This window comes from Lepus europaeus, chromosome 19 (assembly GCF_033115175.1).
Source record: "Lepus europaeus isolate LE1 chromosome 19, mLepTim1.pri, whole genome shotgun sequence".
Lineage (NCBI taxonomy): Eukaryota > Metazoa > Chordata > Mammalia > Lagomorpha > Leporidae > Lepus > Lepus europaeus.
Genome location: NC_084845.1, coordinates 10,037,052 through 10,054,836, shown reverse-complemented (window position 1 = coordinate 10,054,836; position 17,785 = coordinate 10,037,052). Strand labels below are relative to the sequence as shown.

The following is a 17,785-nucleotide window of genomic DNA, read 5'->3' as shown; positions in this document are numbered from 1 at the left end:
GCGCCTGCTAATCCAAACACCGAGGGCTGGCCAGGAGTCCGGGGACGCGCTGTCCGGGCACTCCTGCGCCTGGAAGGCTGGAACGCGCGGCTGTGTAAAATTGGGAAATACGGTCTAACCCAGCGCTCGGCACGTTTGCACGCCCCTGGGTTACCCGACGGAACCGGAAGCCAGCTGCCCTGGGGGATTCTGGGAAATCTAATTCAGGCCGCGGCTGCTGCGCGGGCACTTCCGCCCTGCAGGGGCGGGGCAGCGACTTCCGTTCCCGGGGATTCTGGGAAGTGTAGTCCCGAAGTTCTGCGGCGCCCGGAGCACTTCCGCTGTGCAGGTTGAGGTCGCGGCCTTGGTTCCGTTCAGGGCGGTGAGTGAACCCCGGGACCCCGGGACCTCCTTTAGCGTCTATGGCCTGGTGGTAGGGTGGCGGGGGCGCCCGCACCCTCGTCCCCGGGAAGGGAAGCCGCGGCCGTTGGCCAGGGGTGGGCTTGCGGGTCCGGGCGCCGCTTACCATCCCTGCGTGGGGGCCCGGGTGCCGGAGGTGGACCGGACCCCGCCGCGTTCGGGGGTCGGCCCGGCCGCCCCGCCGCCTGCCCCCGGCTTCCCCGCGCTCTGTCCCTTCCTGGCGGCGGGACGTTGGCCGACAACTTGGTCCTCGCGCGCCTCCGCCGCCTCCCGGGCGCGCGGCGAGCGGTGGCTGTGACCCGACACCTGCTGTTGCCCCGGGCCGCGCCCCCGACTCTGCCGCCCGGTCCCGGCAGGAAGGGGGGGGGCTCGCTCCTGGACTGCTGCTGACCTGTGGGAGAGAGTGCGCCCCCCGCAGCCGGGCCGGGCTCCCGGGGGTCCTGGGGCTGTGTCCCAGCCCCCGGCCCCCTCCGGCCCCGAAAGAGGAGGGAGCGAGCCCCGGGCTCCTGGCAGGGCTTAGCATTCGTCTTGGTTTTTCTGTGCGTTTTGTGGAATGGTTGGGGAACTGTGACCCGAGTGATAGAGCGCCAAGTGTTCTTCCCAAGGCGCAGTAATAATGTGCACACTTAACTTCCACAAAGGCCCCGGTGCGGTGGCCGTTGGGGAAGTGGAGGCACAGAGCCTGCGCCGGGTGGGGTGCCCGGTGTCACGGCGCTGGTCCTAAGGTGCGGCTCGCGCTCCTTGTGTCTTTGGCTATCCGTGGTCCCGCTGTTTGGAAGGCCAGCACTGGAATTAGGAAATCGAACAGGAAAGCCGTCCGTGCAAATATGGGACCGGAGGAACCCGGCTGCCGAGGAGCCCAGCGGGGAGGGCGGGTGAAGTTCTGTCGGGTCATGGGGGCCTGGGGACAGGGGACAGGGGGTCATGATGACTGAGCTTGAGTTGCTTTATAAAATTTTGTAACATTTCTCTTTTAACTTTATTTTAAACAATATATATACTTCTGATCATAAAAATATGCTTATCGTAAAAAGTTCTGGAAAATGTGAAATAGCATGAAAACCTTAAGAATTATCTGTAATACTAGGATATAGAAAGTATTAGAATTTAAGTTCATTTATGCTTAGCAGTTTTTTAAGCGTGTACTTGTCTACATTTTATGAAATTGTTACAACACTACTCATAATGTTTTTTTTAAAGATTTATTTGAAAGTCGGAGTTACACAGAGAGAGAAGGAGAGACAGGGGCAGAGAGAGAGAGAGAGAGAGAGAGGTCTTCCATCCTCTGGTTCACTCCCCAGTTGGCCACAACGGCCAGAGCTGAGCTGATCCAAGCCAGGAGCCAGGAGCTTCGTTCAGGTCTCCCACGCGGGTGCAGGGGCCTAAGGACTCAGGGCATCTTCTGCTGCTTTCCCAGGCCACAGCAGAGAGCTGGATTGGAAGTGGAGCAGCCGGGACTCGAACTGGCACCCATATGGGATGCCGGCACTGCAGGCGGCGGCTTTACCTGCTACACCACAGCACCGGCCCCTCATAATGGGTTTCTACTTTCCTATTTATCTACTCTGGAAACTTCCAGACCTGTTTGATGGATGCTATGACAGTGTCATGGAAGAGTTACCCTACCTGGATCCTTGCTAATCCTAGGCTTATCATAACCCCACGCTCCACACGCATTGTTTTCTTTGAGGTTTTTTTAAGCAAACTCGGACGTTGAGTCCGTGGGACTACAATCGACGACCATACATTGTTTCTGTACAGAGACCAAGGGACGGGAGAATACCCTCATTTGCTAGGGCTGCCGTAACAAAGCGCTACAGACCAGGGCTTACCCGGAAGAGTTTTCTCGGGTGCTGGAGGCCGAGGCCGAGGTGCCACAGCTCTGGTTTCTCCCTGAGGCCTCCTTAAGGCACTGAGTGCGGGCACCTCCGGCGCTGAGGGCGAGCGTCACCCTCAGTTCTGGAAGGAGCGTAATGCAGGCCCTGCCGGGTGTGGACTCTGACACCCGCTCGTGGTAGGAGGAGATGGGGTCACGTGGCGGAGGAGGAGGAGGGTGAGGACCTAGCCGCTGGCGTGTAACTCCTGGTTTCTGGTCTCAGCAGGCTGTGGAGACCCCCGGCTCCTGGGCGTCCTGTTCTCCAGCGCTCGCTCTGCAAGAAGGCGGCCGCCAGGGGGTGCCCCTGAGCAAGTGCGGCCGGCCGGCCGGCCAGCAGGGGGCGCTCCCGGTCCTTGGCGGGCTGTGGAGCCGTCCGCCTTTGCAGTCCTCGGGGTCGATGGACGTCTATGGGTAACGTCGTCATGGCCGAGGAATTCCGCTGGAGACGGATCAGCGTTGACGCTCACCGTGTGATCGTCGCCTGCACATCGTGGTGAGGCGGTGACAACTGCCCGCGTGTGTCGGGCGCCTCTGTGACCTGGAGGTCCGGAGTTTACGGGTACGGACCCATGTATTGTCCGTGAAAGAGCGGTTCTTATGTAAAAGATGAGGCACGGGCTCGGGCGGGGCTCGGGCGGGGTAGCTGGGCAGATGCCCAGGTGGGTATCCGCGAGGGCCGGAACAGGCTCAACCTCGGGCTAGCGCGGGCACTCGCAGCCGGGTTACCTGGGCGCACCTGACCTTCCGTGCCTCGGATCCTTCCCTGTCAATGGGAATAATGTGAGGGCCCACCTGCTGACATTTCTGTGAAGACTAAACGATGACACGGGTGACTGGGGGGTGTGTGACACCTGCACGAGGGACACGGGGGTGTGTGACGTACCTGCACGAGGGACACGGGTGTGTGACACCTGCACGAGGGGCACGGGGGTGTGTGACACCTGCACGAGGGACACGGGGTTGTGTGACGTTCCTGCACGAGTGACACGGGGGTGTGTGACGTTCCTGCACGAGTGACACGGGGGTGTGTGACGTTCCTGCACGAGGGACACGGGAGGTGTGTGACGTACCTGCACGAGGGACACGGGGGTGTGTGACACCTGCACGAGTGACACGGGGGTGTGTGACACCTGCACGTGTGACACGGGGCTGTGTGACACCTGCACGAGGGACACGGGGGTGTGTGACACCTGCACGAGTGACACGGGGCTGTGTGACACCTGCACGAGTGACACGGGGCTGTGTGACACCTGCACGAGGGACACGGGGGTGTGTGACGTACCTGCACGAGGGACACGGGGGGTGTGTGACACCTGCACGAGGGACACGGGGCTGTGTGACACCTGCACGAGTGACAAGGGAGGTGTGTGACGTACCTGCACGAGGGACACGGGGGTGTGTGACACCTGCACGAGGGACACGGGGCTGTGTGACACCTGCACGTGTGACACGGGGCTGTGTGACACCTGCACGAGGGACACGGGGGTGTGTGACACCTGCACGAGTGACACGGGGCTGTGTGACACCTGCACGAGTGACACGGGGGTGTGTGACACCTGCACGAGTGACAAGGGAGGTGTGTGACGTACCTGCATGAGTGACACGGGGGGTGTGTGACGTACCTGCACGAGGGACACGGGGTGTGTGTGACGTTCCTGCACGAGTGACACGGGAGGTGTGTGACGTACCTGTACGAGTGACACGGGGGTGTGTGATGTACCTGCACGAGTGACAAGGGAGGTGTGTGACGTACCTGCACGAGTGACATGGGAGGTGTGTGATGTACCTGCACGAGTGACACAGGGGTGTGTGACGTACCTGCACGAGTGACACGGGAGGTGTATGACGTACCTGCATGAGTGACACGGGGGGTGTGTGGCGTACCTGCATGAGTGACAAGGGAGGTGTGTGACGTACCTGCACGAGTGACACGGGGGTGTGTGACGTACCTGCACGAGGGACATGGGGTGTGTGACATACTTGCACTAGTGACATGGGGGTGTGTGACATACCTGCACTAGTGACACGGGGGTGTGTGACACCTGCACGAGTGACACGGGGGTGTGTGACGTTCCTGCACGAGTGACACGGGGGTGTGTGACACCTGCACGAGTGACACGGGGGTGTGTGACGTTCCTGCACGAGTGACACGGGGGTGTGTGATGTGCCTGCACGAGTGACACGGGGGCTGTGTGACGTGCCTGCACGAGTGACACGGGGTGTGTGTGACACCTGCACGAGTGACACGGGGTGTGTGTGACGTACCTGCACGAGTGACATGGGGTGTGTGTGACGTACCTGCACGAGTGACATGGGGGTGTGTGACGTACCTGCACGAGTGACATGGGGGTGTGTGACGTACCTGCATGAGTGACAAGGGAGGTGTGTGACGTACCTGCACGAGTGACATGGGGGTGTGTGACGTACCTGCACGAGTGACATGGGGTGTGTGACATACCTGCACGAGTGACACAGGGGTGTGTGTGACGTACCTGCACGAGTGACACAGGGGTGTGTGACGTACCTGCACGAGTGACACGGGGGGTGTGTGGCGTACCTGCATGAGTGACATGGGGGTGTGCGGCGTACCTGCACGAGTGACATGGGGGTGTGTGATGTACCTGCACGAGTGACATGGGGGTTTGTGACATACCTGCACGAGTGACACGGAGGGTGTGTGACGTACCTGCACGAGTGACACGGGGTGTGTGTGGCGTACCTGCACGAGTGACAAGGGAGGTGTGTGACATACCTGCACGAGTGACATGGGAGGTGTGTGACGTACCTGCACGAGTGACAAGGGAGGTGTGTGACGTACCTGCACGAGTGACATGGGGGTGTGTGACGTACCTGCATGAGTGACAAGGGAGGTGTGTGACGTACCTGCACGAGTGACATGGGGGTGTGTGACATACCTGCACGAGGGACACGGGGGTGTGTGATGTGCCTGCACGAGTGACACGGGAGGTGTGTGACGTACCTGCACGAGTGACATGGGGGTGTGTGACATACCTGCATGAGTGACACGGGGGTGTGTGACGTACCTGCACGAGGGACACGGGGGTGTGTGATGTGCCTGCACGAGTGACACGGGTGTGTGTGACGTACCTGCACGAGTGACAAGGGAGGTGTGTGACGTACCTGCACAAGTGACATGGGGGTGTGTGACATACCTGCACAAGTGACATGGGAAGTGTGCGACGTGCCTGTGGTGCTGGCTCACGAGCCCTCCACGTGTTGCAGGCTGAAGTTGTCCGTCATCCACCACAGTTGAGAAAGCACCATGGAAAGTGTAACAGGTGGTGCAAAGGGAAGAAGTATATTGTAAACTCTAATCCCACCTTCCACTTAAAAAATATTTATTTGACGATTTTTATTTATTTGAGAGGCAGAGTTACAGACAGAGAGAGGGAGAGACATAGAGAGGTCTTCCACCGGCTAGCTCACTTCCCAAATGGCCACAATGGCCAGTGCTGGACTGATCTGAAACCAGGAGCCAGGAGCTTCTTCCAGGTCTCCCACGTGGGTACAGGGGCCCAAGGACTTGGGCCATCTTCTACTGCTATCCCAGGCCACAGCAGAGAGCTGGATCGGAAGTGGAGCAGCCAGGACTGGAACCGGCACCCATATGGGATGCCGGCACTGCAGGTGACGGCTTTACCTGCTACACCACAGCGTTGGCCCCACCCATGCCAATTTTTTAATTTAGGTACTTCACTCTCAGTTTCCCTCCTCCTTAGCATCAGAACCATACCCTCAGAGCTGTAAAGACACCTTGTATCAGGGCCACTGTGTGATGGGGCAGGTTGTCACTGCGAATGGGCTCTTGTCTGCAGAGTGGAGTGGTCTCTGGATCCAGCCCACCCGCACTCACGAAGCTGTGTGCAGCTGCAGCTGCCCGACGTGCTGCTGTGATGCAGCCACCAGACTGGCTGGCTTAGCCTCCAGGGATTCTCCAGAGTTCTGGAGGCCGGGACGCTGGGCAGCGCCGGTGCCTGGGGAGCTGCCAGTCCTGGTTTGCCCCCGCTGTCTTCTTGGTCTTCAAGGGGCGGGGGAGGGACAGTGCGAGCAGGCGAGCTCACTTCCTGTTCCTGGAAGGACTCTGGTCCCCTCCTGAGGACTCTTCCTAGTGACTCCAGTCACCTCCCGACACCATCACGTCACGGCTTCAGCTTGTGGGTGTTGAGGGGCCGTAAGCACTCGGCCCACCGCTGAGGTAGGGGCTCTGGCCCAGCTCACGTCGAGCAGCCCTGCAGTAGGGGGACAGCTGACATTTAAGCTACTGGGTATCGTTCCAGATATGGTGCATATTTCCTGTTACCGAGATCAGCTAGTGTTCCTACGACGCTGGTATTGTTCTCTTATCTCCAGTTTGTAGGTGAGACGTTAAGGCACAGAGTGCCAGCAGGTGGGCGATGCCGGCATGCGAATGCTGGCAGGTTGGCTCAGAGCCTGTACTGCTCACCGCTCTGTTGTCTTCACCCCAGGCAGATCCTTGGGCTCCAGGGTCCTCTCACTTTCTCTTCCCACCCCCGGCTCGGCTCGCAAGTGGCGATCTCTCCTGAGCTGGCCTGAGGCTAAGACGCCAGTTAGGGCCCTGCACCCCGTGTCCGAGTGCCTGGGTTTGAGGCCTGCTTCTGTTGCTGCTCCCGTCTTCCTTCTGATGTGGACCTAGGAGGCAGCGGTGCCGGTTCATGTCGTTGGGTTCTTCCCACCGAGTGGGAACCTGGGTTGAATTCCTGGCTCCCGTTTTCAGCCTGGCCCAGTGCTGACGGGCGCAGGCGTTGGGGAATGAAGCAGTGGATGGGATCTCTCTCTGCCTCTTCAAACAAAAACAAACACATGCAGATAGATGCAGCAGAGCCAGGGTCGGGAGTTGGCTCTGTCTGGGGCCAGATTCAGGCGCTGCTCCTTCCTGTTGACCCCGCCAGGCCTCAGCTTCCTCGCCTGGTAGATGGGTACGACAGCTGCTGTCCTCGTTGTTTGCTGTGAACGCCCTCAGATGCCAAGTCCTGTGCCGGAGGCACTGCACACGTCCGTCCCCTGATCCCCCCGTAGCCGTCTGGTGACGTCTTCTCTCTCGTGTTGAATGTAGGCATAGAGGTCGGTGTGCTTGGGCCAGCGTCCCTCAGCCGGCGGCGCGGTGGCTTCCTCGCAGGTGTGTGCAGGGTTCCCTATGAAGCAGCGCATGCCAAGTGCTCCGTGGGCCCCTGTGTGCACCCAGTGTTTAAGTCCCGTGACACAGGGTTGGTCTTGTTATCTTTATTATGATTGCTCCACATTATTAACTTCAGGGACATACTGATTACCAAAATGATGGTTAAATAAATCTTGCAGAGTTACCAGTTTTCATTTGTTTTTCTTATCTCCGTGACAGTCTTTTTAGGGCCCTGTAATCAACAAAGTAAATTTTGCAAGGTCTGTGTCTTTCAAGACCCCGCCACCTGCATAGACAGGTGGTTCCCAGGGCCTGGGGGAGGAGGCGTGTGTAGACGAGTGGTTCCCAGGGCCTGGGGGAGGAGGCGTGGAGAGCCACGCGTGCGGAGTTCTGTTTGCAGTGATGGAAGGGTTCTGGGTGGACGGTGCGAGGGCTGCACAGTGCGTGGATGTCCTTCCTGGGCTGCGCTCATCATTAAAAATGGTTAAAACCATGCACTTCATGTGTTATATTTTACTGCCCCCAAAGCCTAGTCATCTGTGGAATCTTAAATATCATTGCAAAGGCACCAAATTAAGGATGACCACCTGGAGATAACAGGTATCGCAGAGGCTCAAGGAGACTTCCTGTGACAGACTGATACCTCCGAAGACTCCGTTAGTTCTCCGCGCATGAGGACGGGCTCTGAGTTACTGAGTATCACCTGCTGTTTAGCATCCAAGAAGAAATAACGTGCCCGCCAAGTGTGCTTTGGGCTTTGTCCGTGCTCATCTGATTCTTCCATGATCCTATGGAGTTGTCAGTTCTCTCATTGTTAATAGCTATTTTTTGGATGAAAGAAATTGCACCAAGGGGATGTGACTAGCTTAGCCAAGATTTCACAGCTAATTACTAGCGAGGCCATGAACCTGGGCAGTGGCCCCAGCGATTACTCTTAACCTGGGTCTGTTTTTGCTGTCTAGAATCAGGAGTCGTATGTCCAGGACGTGTGTGTGGCTCGGCGGCTCTTTCACTGCCAGGAACTGTGGGGGTGGGGAGTGGTGTCTGGATGCAGCCTCCGCTCCGCCCCTCCGGCCACCACAAGAAGGGGGCGCTGTCCCTGTTGGACCCCCAGCACCCCGGACTGGACTCTCACTGCTCTGCACTTCTGCCCCGTGAGGCCGCGCTCTGACTCAGCCCTTCCCCGGGGGAGGCCGCCAGAATGACCAAACGCAAGGTGGGTGTGGGCCCTCTGCCTGGTTTTCAGTTACCGTCTGATCGCTCAACGGTGACACACAAGTTGTCTCTCTTAGGAAGACCGGGGAGAATGTGGTGTGTCAGCTGCTTGCCACATTTTATGTTAGTGTGGTTTAACTTGTGTTGTTTTGTTTCAATCACTTTATAAGTCGGTAAGTAAATGGGGCAGAAATATCAGTAACAGTGAGTAAAAATCTCCCATTTCCCTTGTAAAGCAGCTGTTCTCTTCCTCATCTGTGCTCCTGACTGGGTGTTTGTGTTTGTAGCATAACATTCTCAAGCTACAGCTCTTCCGATTAATACTGCTCGCCCTTCATCTTCCATGGCTGCCTCCTAGTCCCTTGAATTGATGAACTTTGTTGTGTGGGTGTGTAAGGTACTTTACCCCTTTCATGGCCATTCAGGGAGTCTCGAATTTTCATTATTTTAAGGAATTTTTTAAAATATTTATTTATTTATATATTTGAAAGTCAGAGTTACACAGAGAGAGGAGTGGCAGAGTTACAGAGAGAGAGAGAGGTCTTCCATCCGATGGTTCACTCCCCAGATGGCCGCAACGGCCAGAGCTGCAACAATCCGAAGCCAGGAGCCAGGGGCTTCTCCTGGTCTCCCATGCAGGTGCAGGGGCCCAAGGACCTGGGCCATCTTCCACTGCATTCCCAGGCTACAGCAGAGAGCTGGATCGGAAGTGGAGCAGCGGGAACTAGAACCAGAGCCCATATGGGATGCCGGCGCTTCAGGCCAGGGCGTTAACCCGCTGCACCACAGCACCGGCCTCCGTAAGGAATATTTTAGTAACAGTTTCATACATGCATCCATCTTCCCTAAAGAAGAGTTTAAAGGAATTCTATTGTTCTAAATGTTTTACGAATGCTGCATTGAACAAATGCTTTTGATATTTATCTGTGGAACTGTGGGAATGCCATGGCACGACACGATGTACCTGGCCAGAGAACACTGGGTGTGTTCACGTCCCCCGAACGGCAGGCCTTGCTGACACGTGTCTGCGTTCACTGTACTCGCTCATTTGTTGAGGGAATGAAGTGTTCAATTCTTCCGGTGCTGTAGCATGAGGGCTTTCCAGGCACTCTTCTTACCGCATTACTCCTCAGGCCCCGGTAAGGGGCGGTCCTCGGCTTTACACGCGTTCCGGACCCAGTATTATATGCCTCCAGAAAATTCCTGAGAACCAGATGAGCTGATTCCAAAACACTGCCAGGCTTTTTGCTTGGATAAAGGGGGAGGGGGTGAGACATCAGCCCTTGTGCGGTGCTTCACTCGTCCTGGGTGGAAGATGTGGCCGATGGCCCTGCCCCATCTGGTCACTCTTCAGTGGCCTCGTCTCTGCGGTCACCGTCACTCATGGGGGCGTGGGAATTTGCCTGGCTGCACGTGAGAAGTGAGCAGTGAAGCCCAGCGATTGATCGTGGGTGATCGTCACCTTCCAGGCCACGCCTGCCCCAGGTTGGGGAGCATCAGCATCTCGTGGGCGAAAGCTGGGGGCACAGCCACACATCCCGCAGTGCACCAAACACCCTTGGCACAGATGAGCGGGCCCCAGGTGTCGATAGTGCCAAGATTGAGAATACTGCTATGAAGAACAATAGCAAGTTGTGGTGAAAATATTTGTAATCCTTCAAGGTCTTTAGAAGTTTTATAGTCATAAGGTAAAACTATAGTTGACATATGAGCAATATGATAATAAAAAGGTGCCAAAGATGAAACAAAGGTGGCCAGTAAATATATAAAAATGTAATCTTATTAACTATCAAATACGTACAAGTAACCAAAGTAAGTTGTTTGTTTTTTTTTTTACCAATCAGATTACCCAAGATTTTTTTTTAAATTGATTATATTTAAAGTTTTTTATGGTATGAAGAATCGGTGATATGTACATGAGGGTGCCTCAAAAAGTTCATAGAAGTAAAATGTAAGTTTATTATTTATTTATTTTAAAAATAATTAATTTATTTGAAAGAGTTACAGAGAGAGGAGAGACAGAGAGATCTTCCATCCACTGGTTCACTCCCTGAATGGCCACAACACCTGGGGCTGGGCCAGCCCGAAGCCATGAACCAGGAGCTTAGAACGTGTTCCAGGTCTCCCACGTGGGTGCAGGGGCCCAGGGACTTTGGTCACCTTCTACTGCTTTCCCAGGTGCGTTAGCAGGGAGCAGGATGGGAAGCGGAGCAGCCAGAACCTGATCTGGTGCTCATATGGGTTGCTGGCGCTACAGGTGGCGGCTTAACCTGCTGTGCCACGGAGCCAGCTCCAAGATAAGTATTTTGGTACAAAAAAATTTGGTGTCTATACACATGCATAGTTTTTTCATAATACTCATTTTCTATGAACTTTCTGAAGTCCTCTTGTATTCTCTGGGAGGAAGACAAAGATAGGCGAAAAATGGAAAAGAAAATTGCCATTGTGCATCCTAGTCTTGAAGTTGTCTGTGCTTTGACATAGAAATTTGCTCCTCTTGGAAATTATCCAAGAAGTGGATAATTTCTTATCCCAGGAAAATAGTTAGCTAGATGGGCCGGTATTTATCATGAAAAGCAGCAGCCTGCAGTGTAACTTAGCTTTGAGTGCAGCAGGGAGTCTGGCCTGAGACTGCATCCACGCCCCGTACGTCTTCTCTCAGTGCTGTCGTTCCTCCAGCGGACTTTGGCTCAAGGTTGAGGTTGCGTGTGCTTGGTGTCGCAGGAGGCGGTGACCTTCCAGGACGTGGCCGTGGTCTTCACCAAGGAGGAGCTGGGGCTGCTGGACGCCGCGCAGAGGGAGCTGTACCGGGCTGTGATGCTGGAGAACTTCCGGAACCTGCTGTCCGTGGGTGAGGACAGGCACACTCTGGCAGAACGTCCAGTCCCTGCCGTGTTCTGTCCTTAGAAGCGCAGGGCTTCCGAGCGCTTGAACTAGACTCCAATTTTCTGATCGTTGGAATTTTTCTGGTATTCCCCTAGTTAAAGTGTGTTTAACTCTGTGTGTGTGTGTGTGTGTTAAGATCTATTTATTTGAAAGGCAGAGGTACAGAGAGAGAGGGAGAGAGATCTTCCATCCACTGGTTCCTTCCACAAATGACTGCAATGGCTGGAACTGGACCAGGCCAAAGCCAGGAGCCTGAACTCCATCTGGGTCTCCCACGTGAGCTCAGGGGCCCAAGCATTTTTTTTTTAAGAGATTTATTTATTTATTTGGAAAGGCAGAGCTATAGAGAGGCATAGGCAGAGAGAGAGAGAGAGAGAGAGAGAGAGAGAGAGAGACAGGTCCGTCTTCTATCTGCTGGTTTACTCCTCAGTTGGCCGCAACAGCCAGAGCTGCCGGAGCTGCGCTGATCCAAAGCCAGGAACCAGGAGCTTCTTCTGGGTCTCCCATGTGGGTGCAGGGGCCCAAGGACTTGGGCCATCTTCCACTGCTTTCCTAGGCCACAGCAGAGAGCTGGATCGGAAGTGGAGCAGCCGGGTCTCGAACCGGCGCCCGTATGGGATGCCTGCACTTCAGGCCAGGGTGTTTACCTACTGCACCATAGCGCCGGCCATCCGTCTTACTCTATTCTGGGAAAGTTGTAGGCTTTAACTGCCACCAGTTTTTGAAATAATGGATGTTATTACTATAAAGCTGTTTCCCCAATTTTTCTCCTGGAGGACACAGCCCTGCAGGAGATAAAGGACACACTGCTTACACTCTGAACTGGAGGCAGCTGGGTGATAAGGGGTTTCTCCTCCAAATGTGTGTCTTTGCAACCAGTCCAGTGCCTCCAGGGTTCCCAACATTGAAGTAAACTTGCAGTGAAATAATCCAAGGTAGAGATTCTCACCACTGCCTGTGGACATCTTCTGTCGGTAGGGATTTCACTAGACATTTGGAGCAGGCTCCCTTGGTTCAGTTGTCCATGAAGTAGGCAGAATAACATGGACGCTGTGTGTCAGACACCTGCTGCAGCTGAAGAAGACAAGGCTTTTAGGTAGGCGCAGCTTGGTCAAGATTTGCAAGGACGCGTCGGCCACCACATTTCTACTTTGTAGCTCATTCATAGAACATAGTATTGATGCATAGTGAGCCGAGCCTGGTAGACCTGCTCCGGGTTTCTGGGGGCATCCGGGTCGGATAAGGTGATGCCTGATGATGAAGAAAACACAACCTTTCCCTGGTTCAATATGGCTTCGGGCTGTGGGGCTCGGTTCACGGTGCTGACTCTCGGAACAAAGCATTCACGTGTCCCATCCGATTTCTCTTACTCTTTCAGGAGGCAAGAACCTAAATGAGATGGGAGTAGGATTAAGGCACCTACCACGCGAAGAGGTTTTCTGTTCACAGACTTGGCAGCAGTTCACTCTGGAGTTGACCGGGCGTCAAGATTCCCTGGCGAATATTCAAAGAACTGGCAGTCAGTTGAAGACCCAGGGGGACACACTCAGTAAAGATGGGGAGTTCAGCAAAGGCTGGAATCAGAGCTCCCAGCTTCACGCTCAGTACAGAGTCCACGCTGGCGAGAAACCTCCCAGAGGGGAGGAGTGCGAGGAAGGACTCAGCTGGCACTGTCGTCTTCAAATTAGGCAGAGGGCCCACGCGGGAGAGAAGCCCTATTCGTGTGAGAAGTGTGGGAACGCCTTCCGGCGGCATTCAAGTCTTCAGGCCCATCAGAGAGCCCACAGCAGAGAGCGAGCGAGCAGATCCGATGCTCCGGGTAAAGGTTTTGCCCAGAGGTCACAAAGTCACCGTCAGCAGAGAGTCCCCACTGGAGAGAAGCCATCCAAATGTGGGGAATGTGGGAGGAATCCTGGGAAACATTCCTCTTGTCAGGTTCCGTTGACCGTCCACACAGGGGAGAAACTCCACACGTGCGAGGCGTGCGGGGTGGGCTGCAGCCAGCACTCGTGTCTTCAAGGCCGCCAGAGGGGCCACGCTGGAAATAAACCTTACAGGTGTGAAGAGTGTGGCAAGGGTTTCAGCTGGCGATCCCGGCTGCAGGCCCATCAGCGCATCCACACCGGAGAGAAGCCGTACAGGTGCGACGCGTGTGGCAAGGGCTTTAGTTACAGCTCACACCTGAACATCCACTGCAGGACCCACACTGGCGAGAAGCCCTACCAGTGCGCTGAGTGTGGGAAGGGCTTCAGCGTGGGCTCCCACCTCCAGGCCCATCAGGTCAGCCACACTGGGGAGAAGCCCTACAGATGCGAGGAGTGCGGCAAGGGCTTCTGTCGGGCCTCGAACCTGCTGGACCATCAGCGAGGCCACACTGGGGAGAAGCCGTACCAGTGTGACGTGTGTGGGAAGGGCTTCAGCCGGAGCTCTGACTTTAACATTCATTTTAGAGTCCACACGGGAGAGAAACCCTACAAATGCGAGGAGTGTGGGAAGGGCTTCAGTCAGGCCTCCAACCTGCTGGCCCATCAGCGAGGCCACACGGGAGAGAAGCCGTACAAGTGCGCCACCTGTGGGAAGGGCTTTAGCCGGAGCTCAGATCTGAACGTGCATTGTCGCATCCACACGGGGGAGAAGCCCTACAAATGCGAGAAGTGTGGGAAGGCCTTCAGTCAGTTCTCCAGTCTGCAGGTGCACCAGAGGGTCCACACTGGCGAGAAGCCCTACCAGTGCGCGGAGTGTGGGAAGGGCTTCAGCGTGGGCTCCCAGCTGCAAGCCCATCGGAGGTGCCACACGGGGGAGAAGCCGTACCAGTGTGAGGAGTGTGGCAAGGGCTTCTGTCGGGCCTCCAATTTTCTGGCTCACTGTGGAGTGCACACGGGGGAGAAACCGTACCGGTGTGATGTGTGCGGGAAGCGCTTCAGACAGAGGTCTTATCTTCAAGCTCACCAGAGGGTCCACACTGGCGAGAAACCGTACAAGTGCGAGGAGTGTGGGAAGGTGTTCAGCTGGAGCTCATACCTCCAAGCCCATCAGAGAGTTCACACCGGAGAAAAGCCGTACAAATGCGAGGAGTGTGGGAAAGGCTTCAGCTGGAGCTCGAGTCTGATCATTCATCAGCGAGTCCACGCTGATGGCGAGGGGGACAAGGACTTCCCTTCAGAGGGGGCACCCAGGAAGTAAGCTCTACAACATGTCTCACACGGGTGCTGAAATCCTCCACGTGTCAGCGCTATCGTAGGAGATAAGACATTGATTCATAAAGGGGTCAGAGGTGAGCCAGAGCTTGACCCGTCACAGTGGTCGGGAGATCCCACAGCAGAGAAGCCTTGGGAGGGTGGAGCCGTATGAATCATTCAGGTTCTTGACCTTAATGGGTAAGCCAGGGGGAGGCCCAGGAGAGACGTGTCTGACCTGGAGTGAAGCATAAGAACTGACGGGAAGGCCAGCATCTACCCGCTAGCAGATGAGCTCCGAGAGGGCTGGGGACTTGGTCGGTGCCAGAGCTACTCTGCCTTCACAGTGCCTAACACATTGTATGCGTTTAAGTGAGCAAAAAGAACACTTATTTTTTTGTTCAGTTTTTCCCTAAAGATTTCTGTAAGGTTGTCCTGAGAACAGTCCTGCGAGGCTGAGAGACACCCGGGTTTGACATAACAGGCTCGTTCCCCAACCCTGTGGGTCCTGTGAACTGACGGTTGTCAGACCGATGGTTGCAGTCCATCGGGTCCAAAAGCCAGGTCAGTGGGTTGTGATCAGCATTTTTGTACACAACTACTTAACTGAAGTATAATTTGCATGCAGTAGTGTAATACCATGCATAAATCTCATTAATGGCTTCTTTCGACAAATATATAAAACTTACATCATCATAATCAAGATCCATGTCCACAAAATTTCTATTAAAATTTCCTCTTATCAGTGCCAACAGTTGTTACCATTTTCTGTTCTTTAACTTCACGTGGGTTGAGTCTGTACTCTGAGTTTTTGTGGTCAAATATGTGATCTCCTCAATAGATTCAGAGAAAATGGCAGTTTCCAACATCGACTCAGTATTAAAGTACCTCAATGAAATTAGAGGTTCTCTGTGAAAAGCCAACAAGCTTAACTTTTTTTTTTTTAATTGAGACTATTTTATGCACAGTAAAAGTCTTAGAGTTTTGGCAGACGCCTACCATCAAGCACATACTACCGTAGTGAAGACAACTAAGAGGTCCAGCACAACTCACCTGGAGTTCCTTTATTCTGTGTAGTCAGCCCCTTTCCCGTTGCCACTTGACAACCACTGGCCTTCTTCCTGTCTGTGGTTTACCTTTCCAGAATGTCGTGTCTGAAATCCTATAGTAGTCTTGACTATGGCTTCTCTCTCTTGGCTCGATGCCTTTGAAGTCTCCTCCTCCTGTTCCCACGGTCGCTGCTTTCTGGTGAGTAGTGTTCTCCTGGGTGGACGCACCGCGGTTTGGTTACTCACTCACCACTGGAAGGTTATTTGGGTTTCCAGATGCAATGATTGTGAAGAAAACAGCTATAATCAGTTGCATACAGTTTTGTGTATTAACAAATTTTTCTCTTCATAAATACCTAATAGTATTGCTGTGTTGTATGGGAAAAGTATTTTTAATTTTTTTTTAAAGTTTTATTTTGTTTATTTGAAAGACAGTTACAGAGAGATGCAGAGACAAAAAGGGAGGTCTTCCATCTGCTGGTTCATTCTCCAAATGGCCACAATGGCTGGAGCTGAGCCGATTTGAAGCGAGGAGCTCCTGCTTCCTCTGGGTCTCCCACGCAGTTGCAGGGGCCCAAGGACCTGGGCCATCTTCTGCTGCTTTCCAAGGCCATGGTAGAAAGCTGGATCTGAAGAGGAGCAGCTGGGACTAGAACTGGCACCCATATGGGATGCCAGCATTTCAGGCCAGGGCGTTAACCTGCTGTGCCACAGCACTGGCCCAAGAGTATGTTTAATTGTATGAAAAATTGGCAAACTTCTTTTGCATTCATGTTATCAACATGGGAGTTCTAGTTCCTTATCCTCACCGACATGTGGTACGCCAGGGTTTGTTTGTTTTTTTCATTTTTCACATTTCAGAGGTGTATGGTTTCTATTTATCTAATAACTGTTCAGCATCCTTTACCTATTTCTATACTATGTTCAAGTCTTTGCCCATACTTAAAAAAACTTATTTTCTAAGGCAAAGTGACGGTGGGTAGGTTGGGGAGAGGGAAAGACAGAGGGAGGAAGATCTATCTGCTGGTTCACTCCCCAAATGCCTGTAACAGCCAGGATTGGACCAGGCCAAAGCCAGAAGCCAGAAACTTCATCTGGGTCTCCCACATGGGTGAGAGGTCCTTGGGCCATCCTCTGCTGCTTTCCCAGGCATGTTCATGGGGAGCTGGGTTGGAGGCGGAGCAGCCAGGACTTGAACCAGCGCTCCAGTGTGGGATGCTGGTGTCACGCTGCAGCTTAGCCCGATGTGCCGCAGTGCTGGCCCCACTTGTTCTTGATTTCTAAGAGTTATTTTTATGTTATGGATAAACACTCTTATCGCCCATAAGTATATGGCTTGTGTTTTTATCCCGTTAATGTTTTTCTCATAAAATTTTAATGAAATTCATATTTTGCCACTGGATTCTTTGGTTTCAGATGTCTGCCTCATCCAACATTACCAAGATTTGTCTCTTTTTTAAAAAAATAGTATGTTATAGTTTGAGGTTTTATATTTTAGACAGTTAACCCATTTGAGTTATTAAGGTCCCCTTTTTAGCATATGGGCATCAAATTATGTGTTCTATTGACATTTTCTCTTATACCTTTGTGGAAAATCGATTGGCCTTACATCTCTGCGTCTCTCTGGCCTCTACTCACTGTACAACCATGACTCTTAAAGCTTTAATAGAATGAAATCAGGTAGTTTTGAGTTTTGCAACCTCATTCTCTTTCAAAATTATTTTGGCTATTCTAATTTATTTACCTTTCCATAGTTTTTAGAATCAGCTTTGTAATTCTAAAAATAAGCTTGCTCGGATTTTTGTTAGGATTGTATTGACTATATGAATGAGTTTGGGATTGACATCTTAACAATAATGAATGTTCTAAACCAGGGACATGGTATGTCTGTATTTGTTTAAGAATCCTTTCATTAGTAACTTGTAGTTTTCAGCATATAGGTCCTGTGCATATTTTATTATATTTATGCCTAAATATTCCATGTGTTTTGGTGCTAATTAAATGGTATTATTTTTCAAATTTTGAT

General features: G+C 53.5%; 1 protein-coding gene across 5 annotated transcripts; it reads left to right on the top strand.

The window, feature by feature from the left end:
- Window positions 1–308: 308 nt before the first annotated feature.
- On the top strand, window positions 309–17,746 carry LOC133747794 (zinc finger protein 45-like). 5 transcript variants are annotated; one of them, XM_062176129.1, is made up of 6 exons: window positions 309–361; window positions 2,502–2,834; window positions 7,371–7,433; window positions 8,396–8,649; window positions 11,373–11,499; window positions 12,913–17,746. In XM_062176129.1, the coding sequence occupies exons 4-6, from the start codon at window positions 8,635–8,637 to the stop codon at window positions 14,715–14,717; spliced, it is 1,947 nt and encodes a 648-aa protein (XP_062032113.1). In that variant the 5' UTR covers window positions 309–361; window positions 2,502–2,834; window positions 7,371–7,433; window positions 8,396–8,634; the 3' UTR covers window positions 14,718–17,746. The 5 variants fall into 5 exon arrangements, with proteins under 5 accessions (XP_062032113.1, XP_062032112.1, XP_062032110.1 ...); XM_062176128.1 differs by having other exon boundaries at window positions 7,207–7,433; XM_062176126.1 differs by lacking the exon at window positions 7,371–7,433.
- The last annotated feature ends 39 nt before the right edge of the window (window positions 17,747–17,785 follow it).

Excerpts from the sequence above, each read along its gene's own strand:
- LOC133747794 (XM_062176126.1), top strand. Across the intron at positions 11,500-12,912 it reads CCGGAACCTGCTGTCCGTGG|GAGGCAAGAACCTAAATGAG; the intron begins GTGAGGACAGGC and ends TTACTCTTTCAG.